The 26,280-nt window shown below is 38.6% G+C and overlaps 1 protein-coding gene across 7 annotated transcripts in view; it reads right to left on the bottom strand.

The window, feature by feature from the left end:
• Positions 1–26,280, bottom strand: part of LOC140497524 (oxytocin receptor-like) — a 232,729-nt gene that overhangs the window by 37,095 nt on the left and 169,354 nt on the right. The window contains exon 1 of one of the 7 annotated variants that reach the window (XM_072598599.1): positions 19,874–19,970. The exons of 4 other annotated variants lie outside the window; for them this stretch is intronic. In XM_072598599.1, coding sequence (XP_072454700.1) covers positions 19,874–19,901 — 28 coding nt within the window. In that variant the 5' untranslated portion in view covers positions 19,902–19,970. Of the gene's footprint in view, positions 1–13,936; positions 14,075–14,440; positions 15,173–19,873; positions 19,971–26,280 lie in introns of those variants that run through there. 2 more of the 7 variants (XM_072598602.1, XM_072598601.1) reach the window with 2 other exon arrangements.

The raw sequence follows: 26,280 nt of genomic DNA, 5'->3' as shown, positions 1-26,280 counted from the left end.
TTTTAAAACTTTTTTTGTTCCTTTTTAGTATGTCACAAGCTAAGGAAAGTATGGTCCCCCTTTACATGAACAGTGAGGCATCTATTGGTCCAATTGCCACATCCAGTCTCAGAAACATAGATATGTATTGACAGGTATATGTCCATAGATATATTCATATTTTTATGTATATGTATATGTCTATGTTTGTTTTATATATCCAGATATAGAATGTTTGATAGATAGATGATAAATTGATAGATTGACAGATTGAATGATAGATAAACATGCCCAGTCACCCCTACACTAGTTCCTCCATCCTCTCTTAACCAGGGTATTATTCTGCCATCCACACAACTTAATGCCACCTTTCTTGGAATCCTAAATTTTCCTCAAAACTCAAGTGATACCTCCTAGAGCTGTAGTATCCCAGTCTTCCCAGGGGCTGGAACTGTCCTATTTTTTTTAATCCAGGATGTCTCAGAAATAGCTTAAGCCTGCACTAAGATTTTTGGGACATACTATATTTGTTTATTGATTTTTTTTTTAATTCTGTATTTATCTGTGCTATTTGTTTCAGCCAGTAGAATATAAATTCCTTAAGGTTAGATAACTAAGATAACTTTACCCAGCAACAGAAAGAAAACTTCTTCAGGGCAGCTGCTAATCCATTTTTTGTTATTGTATCCCCAGTGATTAGCCCAGTACTTGGCATATTGTAGGTGCTTAATAAATGCTTCTTGATTGATAGAGAATAAATTTTCAGCCCTGCTTTTGTAATAGCTATGTATAAAAAAAGATTAACAAAAGGGGAATGGATGCTCAATGGTCACTAAGTGGACTTTCCTTGCCATTCACTTTACTTCACTATCCTTTAGTTGAGGTGACCTAAGACTTGCCACAGTCTCTGGGGAGGCAGGCTAGTATTGAGAGAAAAGCCCTATCTCCAGAGTGTGCCCTTCGTTTTCCTCATCTGTGAAGTGAGGTCCTTAGACAAGATGGCCTCCAAGGTCTCTTCCAGATTTAAGTCCTAGGAGAATAGTGAATCACTTTCTACCTTTACCCAGGATTCAAACCATTCAACCATAGGCCAGTAAAATGGTGTAAGAACAAGTATCCTGGCATATTCAGGATGATCTGCTAGCACAGGTTCTTAGATTTACTAAAGAACTTTTAAGGGGTCAACAATCTTCTTTAATTACATTCACTAATTCAGGGGAAAAGTCAGCAGCCTGAACATCAGAGAAAAAACACAAGCAGAGAAATTAGCATAAAAATGAACTCTGACTTGCCTGAAGCAAAGCAATATTGTTATTAACTTTACATACACCACTGAATTGAAAGAGCCTTCACATCTGAGTAGTTGGGGGTCCTGAGCATAGGCTACTCAGGGTCTTGACCAGGGATTCAAACAGTGCTTCTCATAAGCAAACCCCCAAAGCAAAATATCAACTCAGAGTGTGTATATATATGTATATGTATATATATATATATGTATACACTCACACATATATATGTGTGTATATATACATATGTATATACTTCTCAGAGCCAGAAGGCATCACAACCCTTGTGACTCAGTGCCTAACCAACTTAGCACTAAAAGGTGTGACAGCCTTCCTATAAGCAAACCTCTCCTAAGCAAGCTTCTCTTCAGGCAAAACCCTGCCCATTAACGGGAAGAAAGATCTTATTATCCCATTAACATTACAAATGAGAAGTGGAATTCAAAGTGTTTGTCCAGGACCTTTTCAGGTTGGAAAAAATAATAGAAAAAAGAGCGAGATGGCGGTACATAATGGCTACATGAGCAACTTAAGTAGAATAAGATCTGTTTTCTACATAATGAAAAAGTGAAATTCTGAGACTGTCCATTGCTATTGTCCCAGAGCCAGACCAATTTGTCAGTCTTAACTTTTGAGGCAGTCCCAGGCTGTCTAACACCCCCTAGAAGCTCAGAGTTGGAAGATATGTCTCCTCCTTTCTCCTTAAGATTGTTCACTGGCTGTAGAGATCCTGCCTCCAGGACAAAATATAGACCCCTCTGGTTGGTATTTATAAGTCTTTGCATTCTGGCTCCTGCCTATCTGACTTTTTATATATTACAATTATCTCTCTCACATACTCTAAGGTATGTTTATATGTGTACATGTTATATTTCAACTACTACCCTAGCTTTTTACACTCAGTTATAATAACTAGCATTTATATAGCACTTAATGATAATTCATTTGATCCTCACAACTCTATGAACTAGGTGCTATATTAGAAAACTGAGGCACTAATATATTAAGTGACTTGCCAAGATCACACAGTTATTAATTATCTGAGGCAGGTTTTGAACTCAGCCCTTCCTGAATTCAAGTCCTGCACTCTATCCATAGTACTGCCTAGCTGCCTAGAGGAGAATAAAAGCCACTTTAAGGAAAGAGGTTATTTCATTTGTCTTTGTATGCCTAATGCCTGGTGAAGAGCCTGGCACTTAGTAGGTATTTAATAAGTATTTACAGAACAGCTAGGAAAAAATTCCCTCAGGGCCCTGAGGTCTGTTAGAATTCTGAATTAGGTTGTTGAGCTTGGATGGGGTGCAGGTGGGGAGAAAGAGAGGTAGAGGAGGAGGAGGATGGGACCTCTGGCCCAGGTCCCTGAAATATGGGGTGGGGGTGATTGTAGTCCTCCTCTATCATGGTCTTCTGAGGCTTGAAGTGTGATCACTCCCTCTCCAAGTCCCAGACCACTAGCCCCAAAGGGTCAATGGTAAGCCCCTTTCCAAAAGCTTTATATTCCCCCCTCCCACCATGTCAGCATTTAATATGTATATGTGTACATATACATATATATGTATGCATGTATATGTATATATGTGTGTACATGTATACACATATATGAAATATAATATACATTACATGTATACACATATTTATGTATATGTGCATATGTATTGACTTACATGTGTATGTGCGTATGTATATATACGTATGTATGTGTATTTTTACATACATATATTTATGTGAAGGTAAGCCCAAGGTTTATAGAAGGAATATTACTGCATAATTTACATTGTTTTTAACTTAAATGCGGGGCAGCTGGGTGGTACAGTAGGTAGCATGCCAGGCCTGGTATCGCTGAATTCAAATCTGATCTCAGAGGTTTACTAGTTATATGACCCTGGGTAAGTCACTTCACCCTGTTTGCCTCAGTTTCCTCATCTGTAAAATGAGCTGGAGAAGGAAATGGCAAACTGCTCCAGCATCTTTGCCAAGAAAACCCCAAATGGAGTCATGAAAAGTCAGACACAACTGAAAAGCTACTGAACAAATTATCTGATTTATGAGATAAAAGAAAAACACAGCAATGAGGTCATGTGAACTACAGAAAATTCTGACAGGCAGAAAGTACTAGAAGCTGGAGTAGCTAATGAGGAGGCCCATGAGAAGGGTCCTGGGGCATTATTATATTTCTATAGACATAGTGTATATTTTATTTTTCTTGAATCTGCTTTCTTCATTCTATTTTTTGGCATATTATTTTCATGCATTCTTTCCACTACATCAAGCTGGTTGTAATAGAATGTAGGAAGAAAATCAAGTTCAGAGTGAAGTGGATCCAGATGCATCCCCTGGGCCTAGCACAGAGCCTTGCAAACAATAGGAGCTAAAGCAATGCTTCTTGAGCCAAGCTGAATAGAAGCAGCTGTTTTTCTCCAATGAGAGAAGAAGCATTGTTGCTTTCTCAGTGTAGAATTCTAAAAATAGTCTCTCCTTTCCTGAGACAATAAGAGTTGCTTTGGAACAGAGAAATAAAGGGCCTTCTTAGCTCCCGTGACCCCTCACCTTTCCTTTTCTCCCAGAAGGGATCTGTACCATTATCAAGATGCACGTTAGAGTCAGAGGTTGGGGGCAGAGTATAAAAATGCCATCTGGCTACAATGTTTTTCCCTAAACAGCAGGAAAAGGGGAAAAGAATGAGAGGCGGGAAGCCCACAGCACCAATCCATCAGTTTGTTATACACAAGGCATTCTCAATTCTTTGGAAGGCTAAATTAATCTCTCCATTATTATACCTATGAAAATCAGACACTTGAAGCAGAAATAGAAATGTGTCATTTCCTGAATGGAGTAAGACAAGGCCATCTGGGCAGAACCAGATACAGGCGTCACTAGTTTCTCACAGTGGGAGTGTTGAGGTTCACTTGCTCCGTGGGGACCCTGCAACCCCGGCCTTCTTCCCTCTTACACCTCTGGTGAATTGAAAGCCTGCACCCCAGTTCTCCTGTCCCAGGGAATTACCCTGCTGGGATCACAGAAGGGAAAAAGCAAAAAGTCCTTGGGTTATGACAATTATAATCAGAATGGCATTTCCCTTATACTTTTAGAGACATGTTCACCTTCGTTTTCTTCTTAGGTCTCCACAATTCCAGTGAGGAAGGCAGGGAAGGGGTTATCTTTGTTTGCTACCTAATGAAAACCTGAAACTCTGAAATCAAGTCACTTGCTAGTTGTCACAGAGCTAGACCCTGGCAATTTTTCAGTCCTGACTTTTGAGGCAGTCCCAGGCTGTCTAGCACCTCTGAGCACCTCAGATTTGGAAGAAATAAGTTTCCCTATTTCTCCTTAAGAACGTTCATTGGCTCCCTGCTGCCTCCAGGATAAAACATAGACTCCTCTGGTTGGCATTTATAAGGCTTTGCCTTCTGGCTCCCGCCAATCCTTAGCCTTTTGCATATTCCAGTGTTCCTTTTCATATACTTTAACACTTAATGCCAATCTGCCCTACTTGTTCCTAACTAAGCATTGCATCTACTCCATGCCTTTGCAGTGACTGTCCCTGCTACCTGGACTGCATACCTTCCTCCCCTCTGCCTCTCTGAAACTCTGGCTTACTTCAAGGCTAAATTCATGTATTACCTACTCCAGGAAGTCCTCCCTGACCTCTCCCCACTCATTTGTGAGCTCTCTCCCCTTTCAAAGTATCACACATCTATTTCTCTGTTCACATATTTTATCCTCAGAGTGAAATATTAAGTTCCTTGAAGGCAGGAACCATATTTTGTATCCCCAACCCCATCACAGCTCCATCCACATAGTAGGTACTTCATAAATGCTTCTTGGAATGGATTGGATCTCAGAAACAATCTGGGTCAATCTATATCTGAACAAAAAACCCCATCATCACATCCTTGACAATCAGTCTTCTAACTTGTAGCACAGTGGATAGAGCTCTGAACCTGGAGACAGGAAGTACTATGTTCAAGTCCCACCTCTGACACTTACCAACTAGACAAGTCACTTAACCTAGTTGTCTCAACTTTCTCATCTGTAAAACGAGGATAATGATTGCACTTACCTCCCAGGGCTGTTGTGAGGATCGAATGAGAAAATAATCAAAAGTACTTAGCACATGCCAGGCACATTCAGTTGTTTTGTCATCTCCAGTTCTCCATGATGCCATTTGGAAGATACTGGAGTGGTTTGCCATTTCTTTGTCCAGCTCATTTTATAGATGAGGAAGCTGAAGCAAACACTGTTAAGTGACTTGCCCAGGGTCACACAACTGTAAGTGCCTGAGATGGAATTTGAATTCCAGAAGATGAATATTCCAGTGTATCATTGAGCTGCCCCATGCCATACAAATGTTAGCTATTAGTCTTTGCTGAAGGACCTCCCTAAGAAGTACAGTACTACCTAGAGGAGACTCTTCCTGGATTAGACATTTCTTATTGTCCAGAAGTTCTTCTTTACATCAAGCCTAAACTTGTCTTGGCTATATCCAACCATTGCTTCTCCTTCTGTCCTCTGGGGTCAAAAGGAACAGGTCCAATCTGTCAGGCATGTAACAGCCCTTCTTCAAAATCTTGAGAGTATCTTGAAGCCAACTCTTAGGGCCTTCCTTAAACCTTCTCTTCTCCAAGGCAAATATCTCTAGTTCTTTCAACTGATTCTCATATGTAGGATGGTCTATAGACTGCTATAGTGAATATCCTTCCAGTATATCACTACCCCTCCTTAATGTGATTCCCAGATCTCATTACAATACTCCAACTATGGAGAGACCAGGACAGAATAAAGTAGGACTATAAGTTCCCTAGCCCAGCACACTATTCACCCCAACTCAGTTCAAACCCAATAGACAACCCAGACCTTTTGTACACAAACTACTTTCTGATCATGCCTTCTTCATCTTGGGTTTGTGCAGTTGTTATTTTTTTTAAACCCAACCTCTAGGAAATTTTACTTTTTAGTATACAGCACAGTATACCAACCAGTTAAGATCTTTTCAGATCCTGATTCCATTATAAGCTACCTCTTGCAGCTTTGAATCCTTGGAAAATGGTATAAACTTGCCATCTTTGCTTTTATCCAGATCACTGTTAGAAATGTTCACCAGAACAGGACCAAGCACAGAACCCTGGAGCACTCTACTGGAAATCTCCCTCCAACTTGACTACAAAGCATTTAGGACTAGTCTTTGGGACCTGTTATTCAACCATTTCACAATTCCCCTTTCTTTTCTACCATCTTACCTACATCTCTACAACTTATCCAAGAGAATGACTTGGTAAACTTTACTAAAAATCCAGGTGTTTTCAGTATTTCAGTCATGTCCAACTTTTTGTGATCCCATTTGAAATTTTCTTGGCAAATACACTGGATTGGTTTACCTTTCCTTCTCCAGTTCATTTTACAGATGAGGAAACTGAGGCAACCAGAGTTAAATGATTTGCCCAAGGTCACACAACTAGTAAATATTTGAGGCCAGATTTGAACTCAGATCTTCCTGACTCCAGGCCTGGCACTCTATCAAAAATCTAAGTAATTATTTCATTGTTGGTGGAGCTGCGAGCACATCCAACCATTCTGGAGAGCAATTTGGAACTATGCCCAAAGGGCTACAAAAATGTGCATACCTTTTGACCCAGCAATATCGCTACTAGGACTATATCCCCAAGAGATCATAAAAATGGGAAAGGGTCCCACATGTACAAAAATATTTATAGCAGCACTCTATGTAGTTGCCAAAAACTGAAAGTCAAGGGGATGTCCATCAATTGGGGAATGGCTGAATAAATTATGGTATATGAATGTAATGGAGTACTATTGTGCCATAAGAAATGATGAACAAGAAGACTTCAGAGAGGCCTGGAAGGACTTATATGACCTGATGCTGAGTGAAAGGAGCAGAACCAGGAGAACTTTATGCACAGCAACGACCACAGTGTGTGAGAGTTTTTTCTGGTAGACTTAGATTTTTGTAACAACACAAGAACTTCTTACAAAAAAAAAAATCCCAATGGTGGTTCTCAAGGCAAAATGCCTTCCACACTCAGAGAGAGAAATATGGAAGTCACTCACATAATGTAACAGATCATGTTTGTGTATGTGTATGTGTTTGTGTATCATGTTCTGATTTGTTACACGATTTCTTTCATTTATCTTAGTCTGACTACATAGCATGACTATAGTGAAAATATACTCAATAGGAAAGTATATGTAGAATCTATACAGAATTGTATGCAGTCGTGGGGAGGGAAGGGGGGAGTGGGGGGTAGGTGGGGGGGATAAAATCACAATTGTATGGCAGTGATTGTTAAACATTAAAAAATAAAAAAATAAAAAAAATAAAATAAAATAAAATAAAAAATCTAAGTAATTAAAAACTATAGCACTCTCCTGGTGGACCAATTAAGCAATCCTGTCAAAAAATAAATAAAAGGAAATGAGATCAGTCTGATATGATTTGGTCATGATAGAACCATGTTGATTTTGGAATTCTTTGTTTTCCAGATATTTACTAAATAATACTTTAATGTTACATGGAAGTTTTTCCAGGAATTGGTCAAACTCATTGATCCATGTACAATTTTCTTTTTGTGAAAGTCAGGACAATTTGCAACCTTCAGACCTGCATCACCTTTCCCATTCTTCATGACAGTTCAAGGAGCAGGAACAATGACTGAGCAATCATATCTTCCAGTTCTATCCACATGTGTTTCTTGTATGTTAGTCTTAACCAACAACACGGTATGGAAAGACTCCATGTTCTGGAACAAACCAATGTCTCTCCTGCTAATAACAGACTAAAACTATGGGCTGAATATTGAAATTATAGTAATTATTATTATAATAACAATGATAGTAGCTAGCACTTATACAGCATTTTCAGGTTTGCAAAGCACTTTACATGCTATCTCATTTTACGTAATCGAATGAGAATCAAATATTACTTTAACCAAAAAAGTGAAATTTAATAGAAATAAATGTAGAAAGAAATAGAAATAAATCTATGTGGGTTCAAAATATCAATTTCCCACGTAAAAGGAGTAGTAATGGTTAGATATCAGTTTGTATAAAAAAAAAAGATCAAGGGGTTTTAGTGGCCATCAAGTGCCCAGTTTGATGAGGAAAGGAAGGAAGGAAGGAAGGAAGGAAGGAAGGAAGGAAGGAAGGAAGGAAGGAAGGAAGGAAGGAAGGAAGGAAGGAAGGAGGAGAGTTGTCAACAGACACAGACTGGAGCACAGCCCTGCACTGGCATGGAGCAAAGCACAGCATGGGTTGCCCTGTGGCAAGGATAGGACTGGAGCAGTCTTCAAGGCACCACTAGCAGCAGCTGCAGAGTTCCAGATTCCTCAACTCACAAACTCCAAAGACAGCTTCAGAGGTCAGTGAGAAAGCTCTTTCACTTGTCTCAGAAGGGAATGCAGGGGTCTAGCCCCAGCCCCAGGCAGCAGCAGCTTCCATTGTTTGAGCCCTGGTCTAAAACCCCTCGGGGAATTGAGCAGCTGATCTGGATCTCAGCACTGAGTGGCTGCCTGGGGATGAGGAGTGCTGGGGTGGTGGAGCTGGTGGAGACTCTGGAGAGGGAATCCTGCTCACAGACCAGAGCACAGGCCAAGGGAGGAATAAACTCCTCTCCCTTGATTGTGCCACCTTGGAGGAACTGAGAACTTACAGGTCCCCAGAGTATACCCCCTACCTTGACAAAGAACTCAAAAATCAAGTGAGTGGCTGGGAAGATGATCAAAAAAGGGAAAAAGATTAAGACAATAGAAGGTTACTTCTTTAGTGAGCAGGTATTTTCTTCCATCCTTTCAGATGAGGAGGAGCAATGCATGCCATCAGAGGAAGACCTAGGGGTCAGGGTTTCTACATCCAAAACCTCAAAAGTGGATTTGCAGTGGTCTCAGGCCATGGAAGAACTCAAAAAGGATTTTGAATATCAAGTAAGAGAAGTGGAGGAAAGGTTGGGATGGGAAATGACAGCAATGCAAGAAAATCATAAAAAGTGGGTGAACAGCTTGCTCAAGAAGATCCAAAATTGCTGAAGAAATTAACACCTTTAAAAATAGACTACCTCAAATGGCAAAAGAGGCCAAAAACCCAATGAGGAGAAGGATGCTTTAAAAAGCAGAATTAGCCAAATGGAAAAAGAGGTTCAAAAGCTCTCTGAAGAAAATAGTTCTTTAAAAATTAGAATGGAGCAGATGGAAGTTAATGACTTTATGAGAAACCAAGGAATTACAAAACAAAACCAAAAGAATGAAAAAATAGAAGATTGTGAAATATCTCATTGGATAAACAACTGACCTGGAAAATAGATCCAGGAGAGACAATTTAAAAAATATGAGACTACCTGAAAGCCATGATCAAAAAAAGAGCCTAGACATCATCTTTCATGAAATTATCAAGGAAAACTGCCCTGAGATTCTAGAACCAGAGGATAAAAATAAATATTGAAAGAATCCACCAATCACCTCCTGAAAGAGGTCTGATAAGCAAAACTCCTAGGAATATTGTAGCCAAATTCCAGAGTTCCCAGGTCAAGGAGAAAATATTGTAAGCAGCCAGAAAGAAACAATTTGAGTATTGTGGGAAAACAATCAGGATAACATAGAATCTGGCAGCTTCTACATTAAGGGATTGAAGGGCTTGGAATATGATATTCAAGAAGTCAAAGGAACTAGGACTAAAACCAAAAATCACCTACCCAACAAAACTGAGCATAATACTTTAGGGGGGAAAATGGTCAATCAATGAAATAGAGGACTTTCAAGCATTCTTGATGAAAAGATCAGAGCTAAGTAGAAAATTTGACTTTCAAGCATAAGAATCAAAAGAAGTATGAAAAGGTAAACAGGAAAGAGAAATCATAAGGGACTTACTAAAGCTGAACTATTTACATTCTTATATGAAAAGATAATATTTGTAACTCTTCAAACTTTTCTCAGTATTTGGATAGTTGGAGAGATTATACACGTATATAGACAGAGGGCACAGGGTGAGTTGAATAGGAAGGGATGATATCTAAATAAATAAAATTAAGGGGTGAGAAAGGAATATATTGGCAGGAGAAAAGGAGAAATGGAATGAGACAAATTATCTCTCATAAAAAAGACAAGAAAAAGCTTTTTCAATGGAGAGGAAAAGGAGGAGGTGAGGGGGGAAAAAGTGAGCTTACTCTCATCACATTTGGCCTAAGGAGGGAATAACATGCACACTCAATTTGGTATGAAAATCCATCTTACACTACCGGAAAGTAGGGGAGAAGGGGATAAGTGAGGTATGGGGGGGATGGTAGAAGGGAAGGCAAATGAGAGGAAGGGGGTAATTAGAGAGGGAATAGAATAAATGGGGGGCAGGATAGGATGGAGGGAAATATAGGTAGTCTTTCACAACATGACTACTATGGAAGTCTTTAGCAAAACTACACATATATAGCCTATATTGAATTGCTTACCTTCTCAGTGGGGATAGGTGGGGAGCAAGGAAAGGAGAGAAGTTAGAACCCAAAGTTTTAGGAACGAATATTGAAAACTTTTTGCAAGTAACTGGGAAATAAGAAATACAGGTAATGGGGTAGAGAAATCTATCTTGCCCTAGAAGAGAAGAGAGAAGATAAGGATGAGGGAAGAGAAGGGTGTGATAGAAGGGATGGTAGAACAGGGGAAGGAGTAATCAGAATGCATGGTGTTTTGGGGCCGGGGAGGGGAGAGATGGGAAGGAAATTTGAAACTCAAAAATCTTGTGAAAATGAATGTCGAAAATCAAAAATAGATAAATTTTTTTAAAAAGAGTTCTTCCAGGGAGTAATGGACTGCCTTAGGAACTTCACTATCACTAGAAATCTCTTTGCAAAAGTGAGACTGTTATCTGCTAAGGATGTCAAAAATATCCTGAGCAGATATTAATGGGACTATAGTCTGAGGTCCCTTCCCTTATTTCTGTGTATCCCTGAAGCACATATTCCTCATCAACAATGGTATAATTGTGACTAATCACATCAACATTGCATATGACAGACCAGCGACCAGTGAGTCAATCTATGTCTAAATGAACAGGAGAAATATTGATTGAATAAGGGCACCCAGTTCAAGTCCAGTGAATTGGTAAAACAATGGCAAACTCTTAATTGAAAATAATAACATATTTTTTTTTTGACCAGTGCCTCAGCTCATACTCATACCATGTAAAAACAACAAAATAACATGCTATGGTGTGACTAGTGCAGGTCTTAGGGTCAGAAGTCCTGGATTCAAATCTCAGTTCTGCTGTTGATTAGCTACTTAGTCATGTGTAAGTCAGTCTCTTAACCTGCACAATGGAAGAGGGGTAGAGCCAAGATGGTGAAGTAAAAGCAGGGACTTGTTGAACTCTCCCCCAAACCTCAGCAAATACCTGTAAAAAATTACTCTAAACAAATTCTGGAACTGCAAGACCTACAGAATGACAGCATAAAGCAAATTCAGCCCAAGACAGCCTGGAAGGTCAACAGGAAGTGTCTATGATGCCAGAATGGGAGTAGAGTGAAGTCCAACATGGGCCATGACAGCACAGATGGGGCCTAAGCAGGTCTTTGCAGGACTGAATCACTGGCACCTGGGGCTGTTTCTAGATTTCTCTAACTCAAAACACCAAGAACAACTTGGAAGATCAGTGGAAAAAAAACCTGTCAGGTCTGTGTGAGAGAACAGCATGGTCAAGCACCAACCCCAGGGTGGCAGATGGGGTGGAGGACCTCAGGCCAGCTGCTGTTTCTGGAGCTCTAGACCTACAGATTGTAGGGTGATTGAACAACTGACAGTACACCACCACACCCCCACTGGAAGCAGAAAACTACTTTGACAAAGAGCTCAAAAGTCAAGTAATTGGCTGGGGAAATCAGCAAAAACCACAAAAAAAATCAGACTATGGAATCTTACTTTGGTGACAAGGAAGATCAAAACATACAACCAGAAAAAGACAACAAAGTCAAAGCTCCTACATCCAAAGCCTCCAAGAAAAATATAAATTAGTCTCAGGCAAGGGATGAACTCAAAAAGGATTTTGAAAATCAAATAAGAGAAACTGAGGAAAACTGGCAAAAGAAATGAGAGTGATGCAAGAAAATCATGAAAAATGAGTTAACTGCTTGTTAAAGGGGATCGATAAAATACCAAAGAAAATAACACCTTAAAAAATAGACTAACCCAAGTGACAAAAGAGGTTCAAAAAGCCAATGAGGAGAAGAATGCCATAAAAAGCAGAATTGGTCAAATGGAAAAGGAGATCCAAAAGCTTACTGGAGAAAATAATTCCTTAAAAATTAGAATGGAGTGGATGGAAGCTAATGACTTTATGTATAATCAAGAAATTATAAAAACAAAACCAAAAGACTGAAAAAAGTAGAAGACAATGTGAAAAATCTCTTTGGAAAAACAACTGACCTGGAAAATAGTTTCAGGGGAGACAATTTAAAAATTATTAGACTAACCAAAAGTCATGATCAAAAAAAGAGCCTAGATATCATCTTTCAAGAAACTATCAAGGAAAACTGCCCTGATATTCTAGAACCAGAGGGCAGAATAGATATTGAAAGAATCCACTGATCTCCTCCTGAAAGGCATCCGAAAAGGAAAACCCCTAGGAATATTGGAGCTAAATTCCAGACCTCTAAGGTCAAGGAGAAAATATTGGAATCAGCCAGAAAGAAACAATTCAAGTATTGTGGAAACACAATCAGGAAAACACAAGATCTAGCAGCTTCTATATTAAAGGATTGGAGGGCCTGAATATGATATTCCAGAGGTCAAAAGAGCTAAGATTAAAACCAACAATCACCTACCCAGCAAAACTGAGTATGGATACTTCAGGGGGGAAAATGGTAATCCAATGAAATAGCAGATTTTCAAGAATTCTTGATGAAAAGACCAGAACTGAATAGAAAATTTGACTTTTAAACACAAGAATCAGGAGAAGCATGAAAAGGTAAACAAGAAAGAGAAATCATAAGGAACTTATTGAAGTTGAACTGTTTACATTACTACATAGAAAGACGATGTTTGTAATTCTTGAGACTTTTCTCAGCGTTATATATATATATATATAGACAGAGGGCACCAGATGAGTTAAATATGAAGGGATGATATGTAAAAAAACTAAAGGAGTGAGAGAGGAATATTGGAAGAAGGAAAAAGGGAGAAATACAATGGGGTAAATTATCTCTCCCATAAAAGAGGCAAGATAAAGCTTTTTCAACGGAGAGAAAGAAGGGGAGGTAAGAGGAAAAGAGTGAACCTTACTCTCATCAGATCTGGATCAAGGAGGGAATAATATGCACACTCTATTTGGTATGAAAACCTATCTTACACTACAGGAAAGTAGGAGGGAAGAGGATAAGTATTGGATGGGGGGTATGATAGGAGGGAAGGCAAATGAGAGAAGGGTTTAATTAGAAGTAAACACTTTTGAGGAGGGACAGGATCAAAAGAGAGAATAGAATAAATGGGAACAGGATGGAAGTGTTTTGCATGACTATACATGTATATAACCTATATCGAATTGTTTGCCTGCTCAATGGGGTGGGTGGGGAGGAAGGGAGAGTAGTTGAAACTCAAAGTTTTACAAACAAATGTTAAGAATTGTTTTTGTATACAACTGGGAAATAAGACATACAGGCAATGGGGTATAGAAATCTATCTTACCTTATAAAAAAATAGAGGGGAAGGAGATAAGAGAAGGGAGGGCAGATTGGAGGAAGGGCAAATCAGAATCCACACTCTCTTGGGGGGGGAGAGATGGAGAGAAAATTTGGAACTCAAAATCTTGTAGAAATGAACATTGAAAACTAAAAATAAATTAATATGAAAAAAGAGGAAATGGAATCTTGGAGAGTTACAGTTTAACAGTCCATAAGGACTCCATTGGGAGAGTGACAGTTTAACTCTCATTCTGAAGATGGTTTTAATTATCATGGCTGGGGAGAGGCTAAGGACAGAGAAAGAGGACTGAGAAAGTTTCTTTCCTCAGAGACTGAATGACTTATTTATCAAGGAATAAGAGTTGGAAGAGATATTTCTTTATTGTTTTTTCTCATAGCTGAATCACTGTCGTTAGTTATGTTTTTGCTTTATTTTTTGTTAACTGTTAACAAAACAAATATTCAGTAAAAAAAAAAAAAAGGGAATAATAGTAGTTACACAACTTACCTCTCAGGACTATTGGGAGGAATCTTAATGTACATGAGGTAATGTAGTATGATGCATAAAGCTGGTCTCAATGTTAAATTAAATATGGGTTCGAGCCTGCCTCCAATAAATCATAGGTTATGTGACCCTGGGCGAGGAATTTACTCTCTCAGTGCCCAGACAGCTCTCTATGATAATCAATTGTATGTAGCTCTACCATGCTAATCAACATTAGTACAGAACCTGACATATAATAGATGTTTAATAAATGCTAAATGACTTCTTGGTAGAGAAAGTTTCTAATAATCTACAAAGGTTGAAAGATATTTCTAACAGGGAATTCCCTATCCCAAGGAAATATAGGTCCCACCGCCCCCCAAAAATCTAAAAATTCTGTATCAAAACTAATTAGTAAAAACCACCCACTTCTTAAAAAATGAGACTGCCATCTCATTTTATAGGAAGGTAAAAGCAGATTTGAAATCAACCAAAATATAAAATGAAACTTATTTGCTGAAACTCAAACTAAACTCCCTGTTTTTTAACTTCTCCAGCAAATTGCCTCACCACAATTCCCACTCTCTTTAATCTTCATACTCTATCTACTAGTTTCTGCTGCCTACAAACACACCAAAGGAAACTCTTCCTTAAAAAATAACTCACTAGATTTCACCATGCCCACCAGCTACCATGCTATATCTCTCCTTCCTTCTCAGAAAAAGTATTTTTCAAGCCATCTGTACCTAGTGTTTCTCTCCTCTCTCATCTCACTCTCTTCTAAACCTTCTGTAATCTGGCTTCTGACCTCATTCACCTGAAAGTGCTCTTTCCAAAGGGACCAATAATCTATTAATTGACAAATCAAATGGCATTTTCTTGATTCTTATCCTTCTTAACTTCTTGGCAACATTTGACATGTTGACTATCTTCTCCTCTCTTCTCAGGGCCTCAAGTGAACATCTAGGGAAGCAGAGCCTGTGGACATAGGGGACCTGATAGCTATGTCTGCAGCTAAAACCTCCCCTTTCATTTAAATATGAGCCCCTTGGGAGCAGAGACTTTCTAAGCTTTACTGTGGGTATCCCCAGCACTTGGCATAATGCTCTGTGTATAGTAAATTCTTAATAATGCATTTTTTCAATCATTCATTCCTCCTTTCATCCATTCATTTATTTATTCTCTGCTTTTGTGACTGCTCTCTCGGTTCTCCACTTACCTGCATGGTCACTCCTTTATAGTCTCTTAAGCTATACAGACACACACACACACACACACACACACACACACACACATTATACATAATATGTGTGTGTGCGTGTTGATAACCATTTAATAATCTCAGTAAGGGCCAGAACCTAAACTAATCAAGCAGAAGAGTCTGGACCTAACAGCATCTTTGCTCTGTGAGCAAACTCAGAGAATACCTCTTTCTATGTCAACAAAGCCAGATAGGACTAACTTATGAGCATTTTTTTCTCTTTGTGACCATTAAAGATGACACCCTTAACCCAAGATACTATCTTGAATAATGGGACTTTTTCTTAATTATTTTTGAGATATACTATGTTATGTCATGTTAATGGTAAAGAAAACAGATATCCTGGGTCATAATTTCAATGGATACTTTGTCAACTCTCTTATTGTATTTACCACCTATTCAATTAAGAAAATACCTTTCTCATAATATGGTTAAACATATACGGAGATCATAAATTTGAGTGACACTGATACGCTAATTTGGGATTTGTTCTAAGACATATTTAAGACTGGTCATTCTTCTGTCAGTCAGTCAGAACTTATGTTTTAGCTCCTTGTATTTACAAGTTTGCTAGTTTTGGCTAGCTTTAAGGGAATAAACAATATGGATTTACCTATCACCTAGACTATTTGCCTCTTTAACCAAACTTTCAGGTGGACTGTTAGTATGTATGTATGTATGTATGTATGTATGCGTGTGTGTGTATCCATGTCATTCCCACTAACTTTGTTAACCTAGACCCTTCCTCTTGTTTTTTTTTTCTCCCTATTACTTATGGAGATCATTTGGTGATCTTAGCAACCTCCATGGGAACAATTATCTCCATGTAGATGATTCCCAGATCTAGATAAAAGGCCTTTCTAATGAGAGTAGTAATGTCTCTAGTACCCTTCTGATAGGACTCATGTGAGGTTAAATTAGACACTATATATAAAGCTTTCTACGAACCCCAAGTTTTCTATGTCAGCTATGTTTTTTAATGAACTTAGGAGAAACTCTCAAGATGGACTATATTTACCAACTCATAATACAAAGAATTATGTAACACATTTGCCTTAACAGTATAAGCCAAGAAAAATTAGTGTAATGTTAGACTTTATCACAGCCCCCAATTAGGGTCACCACCTAAGTGACATTTTTAGAGGCTCACAAACCTGAGAGTAGACTTCATTTTATTAAATCAAACCCTATCCACAGTCCCAACATGCTTTGAGTTCACCATCATTAGTTCTTGGAATTCAGAAGAAAGAAATACTTTCTTCTTTCCCTCTAAGGAATGATCCAGACCTTGACAGCATCACAGATTTAGAACTGAAAGGAACCTTAAAAGCCTTCTAGTTATACTCCATCTTACAGATGAGGAATTCAAGATACAGAAAAGATAAGTAACTTCTCTGGATCACACAAGTGGTAAGTGACTCCCAAGCCCATCCAACTGTTGGTCACAGTTAACTTAATAATGGTACAGAGCCATTGTCTTTCTACATTATTAGTAAATTCATCTTAATGCCCAATGGGACATGCTCTTGATTATTATTTATGATAGCAATAAAAAAGGAAACTGTAAAAGGAGAAGAAATTCCAGGAAACTGTGAAAACTAATGTCAGCTTATTTCTATTAGTATGTTAAGGCAGTCATGTTTATCAACATGTATTCAATTCAACAAGCATTTAGTAAGCATGTACTATGTGCAAAGTATTTTGCAAGGTTAGAGGGATACAAAGACAAGGTGGAAATAAATTTATAATGTAAATTTCAGTAGGACACAATGTTCCTTCATAACATTTCCTTCTATATCAAAAGAGATAAATGATTTCAATTTTTGAATATTTAGAATGATTTTACATATATGTATTCATATCTATAGATATATATAGAGAGAGAGACAGACAGACAGATAGATAGATAGATATAGAGACAGATATAGATAGGGTAGCCATCCCTAGGGTGGGGAGAGGAAGGAAAAAAAGGAAAAAAAGAAATTTTCATGATAACTTTATTGTATATTTCAAAGAAATAGCAAGTTATAATAGATTTGCAGTTTCATGCGCAATTATTGTATTGTTACTGAAATGCTTGTTTATTCCATAAGTTAAAAATAAAATAAATATTTTTAAAAAGAGATAATGGTAAAGTGTTTAGCACAGTGCCAGGTATGTACTGTTAGAGAAAGTTAGCTATCGTTTTTATTATTTAAAAAGTATCAAGCAAAATCACAGCCATGAACATAAGTCTTGTGCAATGAAGTTAGCCTTTAAGATAGACTTTAGTCCATCCCTTTATTTTTAACATTTTACAGCAATTCCACAGCTGACTGATAGTCTTCTTTTCCTGGGTGAGGCAGGATCTACTTTCCTTATTCTCTGGGTGATACTGTTTAAGTCACCTGACCTCTCACCTGTAAAATAAAGGAGATTGTCTAGATGCTACTGAGATTCCTTCCAGTTCAAGAGCTGAGATCCTGTGTACTTTATAAAGTACTATATACTTCATATCATACCCCAAACCTGAAATTATGTTATTGTTTAGTCGTTTCAGTCCTGTCTCTTTGTGATCCCATTTGGGGTTTCTTGGCAAAGATACTGGAGTGGTTTGCCATTTCCTTCTCCAGCTCATTTTACAGATGAGGAAACTGAGGCAAACAGGGTTACCCAACTTGCTCCATGTCACTCAGCTAATAAGTGTCTGAGGCCAGTTTTGGACTCCAGAAGATAGAACTCTATCCACTGCGCCACCTAGCTGCCCTTAACCTGAAATATAAAGCCGTTATCTGAGATTTTTAAGGGGAATGACCTCAGAGTATCAGAATTTTAGAGGTGCATGAAACTTTAGGAAAATCATTTAACCTCTCAGGCCTCAATTTTCTGGTTTACAAAATGAGGGGGCTGGACTGAGCAGTGACCTCTGAAGTCCATTCCAGCTCTAAATCTATGGAACTAAGATAGTTTAGGCACCATTTAGTTTAACTCCTTCATTGTACAAGTGAGAAAACAGAGGTCTGTAAAGTTAAAGTACCTCATTGAAGGTCACACAGTGAGGTGTATTCAACAAACATATACTCAGTTATTCCAGGCAGCAGGACAGCAGAGCAGTATGGTACAATGAACAGAAAGCTACTCTGGGAGACTTGGGGATAGAGTGCTGGACTTGGTATAAGGAAAACTTGACCTACCTCAGGCACTTACTGACTGTGTCACCCCTGGGCAAGTCACCTAACCTCCATCTGCCTCAGTTTCCCATCTATAAGATGGCTATAATAATGGCACCTACCTCACAGGTCTGTTGTGAGGATCCAAGCAGATAACCTCTATAAAGCTCTACACAAAAGCTCGCTATTATTCTAACTCTGTCACTTACCACCTGTGTGACGTGGATCGAGTCTTATCACCTCTCTGAGCCTCAGTGTCCTCAACTGTAAAATGAGGGAACTGGACTCCAGTGGCCTTTTGCATTTTTTTTCTAGTTCTAGATCTTTGATCCTACAAGGGCCAAAGACTAGAACTTGGGTGCCCTGACACCAAAGCCAGTACTTTACTCACCAAAACATGCTGACATTCCAAATCTCAAATCAAATCCTGACTCCAGATTTTTTTGATGAGACATTCAGTTCACCATCCTAGAATATTTTTTTCCCTTTCTAATGCATGAATTAAATAGCCCTCAGATTGAATTCCATTTCTGTCCTGTTCATGACAAGACAGGGTCATCCCAGTCGTATATCATGAGCTACCTTGGACAAGAGATCTTTCAGGGAGGCAGTAGAAGAAAATTAGAGATCTTCCCTGCCAGTTGTCTAAAATTAACAGCTTCTTAGAACAAGATATACATTTGATTAAAATAAGGATACCTGGCACATAGCCACTCAAAAAAAATATTTCTACAAACTAAAGAAATTAAGCTAAGAAAATGGCAAAAGGTAGGGTCAAAAGTTAGGAAGAACCAATCTTACACCACTGATGTCTCTCTCTTGCCCAGACAGAAGCCTAATTGATGCACACCCTGAAACCAATAAGCTTTCTTCCTACAATGAGAGGAAATTAGAGAATATCCCTCTATGACCTGCCTCTAGGCAGGAGTGGACTTTGCCCAATTCTGAATACAGAAATTATTGGATTGTTAGGACTAGATACTGACTTCAACACAACTATGGTCTATCAGTGGGGCTCATGGGAATCTAGAATCTTTTTTTACTTACTGTCTTCTTCATTCTGTTCTCCATCCATGATCCAGACAACAGATGAAGAGAGTGTCAGTCACACAATACAAGTTTCTCTGACAATGCCAAGGCTCAGGTTGGGAAAGACAATCCACTGAAGCCCCTCCCATTCAAAAGTCAGAGTGGGACACTTTAGAAGTCCCAAGCTGGCTATTGTTACCCGATTTGAATACAGCTGAGGAAACCATTTCAAAGAAAACAACTCTCCCAACTATAGCTCAGCCCTGAGCTGTTTCCTATTCTTTAATATTTATTTATGGAGCCCCTCCACTGGGCAAAGCCCTACACCATGAGGCCCTAGGGAATGGGAACAGAAAAGTAATAAAAGGTACAGTCTCTGTTCCAAAGGAGAAGCAATGTTGAATAGTTGGCTGGATTTGGCGTCAATAGAAGCCTAGCTTTCAAAGCCCTCCTTTGGTAGGTATTAACTGTGTGATTGTGAACAGGTCTGATGACTGGACTTCTCTCATCCTCCATTTCCTCATCCACAAAATGGGGTTAAAACATACCCACAGTACCTATATACAAGGGTATTGTGAGATTCACATGAGAAAGCATTCCTAAAGCCCTTTGCAAATTCTAAAGCACTATATAAGCGTCATAGTAATCTGATGGGGGTGATGAGACAGAAAACCTCAGAGATGGAACCTAAACATTGCAGTTTTTTACTTCATTTTACATATGGGGAAAGAGTCCAGAAAAAGGAAGTAAGTTGTCCAACGTTTGTGTCTGGGTCAGGACTAGAAAGAACCCAATGCCCATCCTATTTTCCATTGCTTATTTAGCAACAATTGTAAAGGATATATTTTTTAAAAAAGGGAATGGCACAAGGCTACATGTGAATCATTTGCTTTTCTTACCAATTGACTGTTCTGACCCAAAGACTCCCCCCCATGAGAACGAAAACTCCTTGAAGGCAGTGGTTAGCTCATTTTTTTGTATTTGTATCCTTAGTAATTATCATAATGCCTAGCAAATAGTAAAAACTAGTGAGAGTTTAATAAATGCTGTTTTCATTTGTTCATTCATTGATTTATTCAGTCAAGACCAGAGGAATTCAAATATTTGAAGAAAGCATTCATAGCCCCTCTAAGTTTTCTTTTCTCTAGGTTAAATGTACTCAGTTCCATTATGATCCCAGGGCTCTTCACCTTACTTCACTGGGCACTGAAAATTATCTCTACCTCTATTAAATTATGGCATCCAAAAGAACACAATATTCTAGATGGGGTGTGATCAGAACTGAGCACAATGGTGCTAATCTCTTTCAACAGTAACTCTTACAATCATAAGGATGGAAGGTCATTTAGAGATCACCTTGTCTAACCTTGCTCCAAGGACATGACTTCCATTAACGAGATACTTGATCCATACTAGGGAGAGCCTGTATTTTCTATTCCACCTTCTACAGTCCACCATAACACCTTCAGGAGGTTTAGTAACTGTCTGATAGTGGCTGATCTGTGAAGTTCACTCCAACATTTTATTTGCCTTATATTTTCAGCAGCTGTTGCCATCTACACATGACTCTGAGCTACTGGATAAAAATGACCTCATTCTGTTCTTAAAAGAGCAGCCACAGTAATGATAATAAAGAAAAGAATAATTTGAAGACAAATACTTTGAATATTGCAGTGTGACTTAATTCCTGTTAATGGGTCCCCATGATTAGTTGGTGAAATAAACTTCTTAAATCTAGCTATTATTCTTCTCAATTTCATTATCATGTCAACATCAGGAAGGAAAACAATCACAACTCAAATGATCTATGGGGGTTTAAAAGCTTATGCATAAAAGCCATCATGTTCAGCCTTCTTATCTCTGTACCCATAGTAACAAGACTAAATATAGACAGATGCACATATATGCTAAGGATAGTATAAATATGTACGAGCATATCTGCAGTTTAACTACATAAGAATGAAATCATTACTGCTTTACTGCACTATGAAAAGTAAAATTGTTTGCCTGCAATTTATTTTGTTAAGAGTAGAGAAAGAGGAAGTCTTTAATAGATACAAATAATGAACTAAAAGTCCAATGAGTCATCAGGGTGATATGATTGCCCCAAAACATGGGCAGCGTGAACACTAGTGTCTCAGACAAAGTACCTGTTTATCCCGCCGTGCCTGATGCCTACTCCACCGCCAGTTAGCAGTTATTTCTCTCTCACTTGATCCCATGGCATTTTATATTCTTTATATTAACTTATCAGCAGTTATCGATGGTATTCCTGAGTTCAAATTTCACCCCAGACAGTCACTGGCTCTGTGATCCTGGGCAAGTCATTTAACCCTGTTTGCCTCAGTTCCTCATCTGTAAACTGAACTGGAGGAGTGTAATGTTAATGAGAATTAAAGATCTTCCCAGTCCATTAATAGGCTTCAGGTGGAGTTCATTAAGGGAAGCTTGATTAGGGGAGACTTGTTTTGTAGGAAGGCTCACACCTTTCATTGTTAACAATTAACTCATTAATGAGGCATGGGTCAGGAGGGTTGTGATGCTCTCTGGCTCTGAAAAGTGTATATATACTCTGAGGTGAGGTTATGCTTTGGGACTTTTTCTTTGGAAGAAAATTCCTGTGCCAGATGAGACTGTGGGTAGCCATTAAAGACCCCCCCAACCCCCATCCCCCGCTTTGAAAACCCAGATGTTAGTGCTTCTGTCTCTGGTAACTAGGTATGTATGTAATGGTCAGACAACTCGATCTGTCTATTGATCTATGATGTATGTAATACTTATGGTCAGACAGAAGCCCTGTTTGTTGATCTTTATTTCTCTGCTTGTATTTTGTCTGTTACTATATGTGATTAAAGAAGATTATTGACCCCTCTAAAGTTCCTTTCCTTTTAGAAAAGCAGACCTAAGAACCTGTGCTAGCAGGCCATCCTGGATGTGTCAGGGTGCTTGCTGCTAAAAGAGGAAATGGAAAACCACTCTAGTATCTTTGCCAAGAAAACCCCAAATGGGGTCACGAAGAGTCAGACAGGATTGAAAATTGGCTGAACAAAAATTAATCATTTTGGGACATATGACTTAGCTCCCTATAACAGCAAGGACCCCAGCATACACAGGAGGGTCTGCTGTACAGGTTCTTAGACCTGCTTTTTTAAAAGGAAAGCAATTTTTGAGAGGTCAGCAATCTACTTTAATCAAGCACATAGATCATTCACTTAGTTCAGGAAAAAAAAGTCAGGACCCTGAACTTCAGAGAAAATATAAACACAGAAATAAAGATCAACAAATAGAGCTTCCAAATGTCTGACCATAAGCATAGAGAGAGAAGCACCAACATCTGGGTTTTCAAAGCTGGGGGCTCCTTAGCACCTCCCCAGAGTCTCATCTCACCAAACAAACACTTCCGATGAGTAATCCCCAAAGTAAAACCTCACCTCAGAGTATTTTATACACTTTCAGAGCCAAAGGGCATCACAACCCTAGAGAACCAGTGCCTCTTTAGAAATTAACAAAAGGTATGGGTCTTCCTACAAAATAAATCTCCCCTTATCAAACTTCCCTTCATGGGAAGGTCTATTCCTGGGTGGGGAAGATCTTTAACTCTCATATTACCATTGCACTGCCTCTACTAAAGCATAAGCTCCATGAGGTCAGGACTATCTCTTAGCCCTCACCAGCACACGTCAGAGCGAAATAAATATGAGAGGCATCTAATAAATATTTTGTGAATGTACACCGCTCTGTTATTCCTAGGTCCATCAAGGCTGTTCAGAGGACATAAATATTCAATTCATAGTCTGAACCATTTTTTATTGTTTTGCTGTCTCACTGAATTGTCCCAGAAGCACCTAAACTGATGGAAAAAGCATTTAATTGTGATATGAACCACATAAATATCAAGGAAGGGAATGAAATAGTATAACATTCTCTCTGTCCATACAAAATGGGGTGAATTCTCTTCTACTTCTAGAGAAGTTATAATCCAGTTCTCATTCAATTCCTCTCATTCCCCCAAAAGAGGAGTTCATGGTCACTTCGTAGTTCACAATCGTAGTTGTTAATGGTTAGAATAAGATGCCATCTGCCTATTAAAATATTTTTCCATGAGACTCCCTCAGGTCAGGCAAAAGCCGAGTTCATGACTCTGGATAGGCTGATAATAGGCAAAGCTTTCAGACAGCTTTAGAATAGGGTGGAGTTATGAAGACATAGCTGGCCATCTTACTGCATCTGGTTTCGTGTCCTTCCAACTGATCTCAGCACACTGATTTTCCTGTTCACTCACATCCCCACCCTTTATACTTCTCATTTTCCACTTTGCATACCTCTCAATTTGTAGAGCCTCCACCAATCAGAGATCCCTCCTGGTAATGTCAGTCAGTCAGTCATTCAAAAAGCAGTTTTTAAATGCTTTATAAAGGTTCTTACTATTTTACTTTCATGGACCTCTTTGACAGTTTGGTGAAGTCTATGGAACCCTTCTTAGAATGATGTTTTTAAACATATAAAATAAAATACATTGCATTGCAAAGGAAACCAAATGCAATGAAATAAAATTATCAGAATATTCTTAAAAATAGTTCATGGAGTTGAAGTACCCCTAATTTACTGTCACTTCCTGTGCTAAATACTAGGGATGCCATAAAAATATGGCCCCTTTCCTCAAGAAGTTCACATTCTAATAGGGTAGAAAACATGCAAATAACTAGATATAGATAGCTATAGATATATGTGTGTATATACATGTATGTATGTATGTATGTATGTATGTATGTATACACACACATTTAGGCAGTAGGTGGTGCAGTGGATAGAGCATTGGACTTGGAATCAGGAAGATTCATCTTCATAAGTACAAATCCAGTCTCAAGACACTAGACGTGTCTTGAGGCAAGTCACTTAACCTTGTTTGCCTTGGTTCTTCATCTATAAAATGAGCTGGAGAATGAAATGGAAAACTATTCTAGTATCACTGAGTTAGGAGCAGGATGTGATGGCTCCAAAATGCAGACGTTATTAAGAAAAGTATAGCATCTTGGACAAAGGACATGTTTATCCCATTGTGTTTAATGGTGACCTTGACCCTAGATGACAGGAGTCCCTGCCTCCTCAATAGTTGTAGCTACTATTGGCCAAAAAAGCATATTCTTGACACTAAGGCCCTTGGCACCACCAAATAGTTAACTATCAGAAACTAATATAACTTTGTCAGTGAAAATAAAGAAGATGCATTATCATCTATCCTGCTGCTACACCCTAAGGACCACAGGGTCCTTCCATCTGATTTTCAGATTAAACCTCCTCTTTAGGTTGTTTCTTCCATTTAAAATATGAGCTTCTTGAGAGCATGTTGTTCTTGCTTTTTTAGTTTATATACACAGAACTGAGCAGGGTTCTTTGCACATAATAAGCATTTAATAGACGACTTTTCATTTCTAGTCTTCGGGGAGATATTCTGTAGTAGCCAAGTATTGTGAGATACAAGTTCTTATCATCATTCCCCTTAAAAATAATGACTGGTTGGATAGAGCATCATTCCTAAAGGATCTGAGGACCTGAGTTCAAATGTGGCCTTAGACACTTACTAGCTGTGTGACCTTGGCCAAATTCCGTAACCCCAATTGCCTCAAAAAAAAATGAGAGGCTGACAATGAATGAATGAATATAGTGTGATAATTATGCTATATTCCAAGGATCCATAATTTAATTGAAAAACTGGAGTTTATTCAGAAGAGGCTGACCATGATGGAAGCAAGTCTGGAAATCTTGATATGAGGAATGGTTGAAGGAACGAGGGGTATTTATTCTAGAAAAGAGAAGCCTTATAGGAAATATGATAACTGTCTTAAAATGCTTTTAGAGTTATCATGTGGAAGAGGGAAATTACTTGTTCTTTGATGCTCCAGAAAGCTTGATTGGAACTAATAAATTAGGGAAGATACAAGGAGACAGATTTCAGTTCCATTTATGAGCGCTTTTCATCCTAATGGAATTTCCCAAAATGGGGGAGGTCTTCTCATGAAAGTTCTTAACAAGGTGCCAAGAATGCTATACACAGAATTCCTATATGGTGTTAAAGATCAGACCAACTGATTTGGAAGGCCCCATTTGATTCGATGATTCCAGGATGTTTTAATTAATACTGCCATGCAGATACCATGGGACCATCACAAGTGAAAAAATTGTTCCCCTTCTCTTCTCTCTATATGCTCTGTCTCTCAGTAAACTCATCCATTTAAATGATTCCAATTATCATCTCTATTAATATGACTCACAAATTTTTATCTCCAGTTCTGATCTATCTCCATCTGGTTCCCCAGCTGACTTTCCAACACCAACATGTCCAAAACAGAACTTATCATCTTCCTTTTTAATTCTGCCTTCTGTCCTAGCTTCCCTATTTTAATCAATGACTTTACTTTTCTATC

Source organism: Notamacropus eugenii, chromosome 3 (genome assembly GCF_028372415.1).
Source record: "Notamacropus eugenii isolate mMacEug1 chromosome 3, mMacEug1.pri_v2, whole genome shotgun sequence".
In the NCBI taxonomy this organism is placed as follows: domain Eukaryota; kingdom Metazoa; phylum Chordata; class Mammalia; order Diprotodontia; family Macropodidae; genus Notamacropus; species Notamacropus eugenii.
The sequence above is the reverse complement of the archived record's forward strand: the minus strand, read 5'-3'. Positions and strand labels throughout refer to the sequence as shown.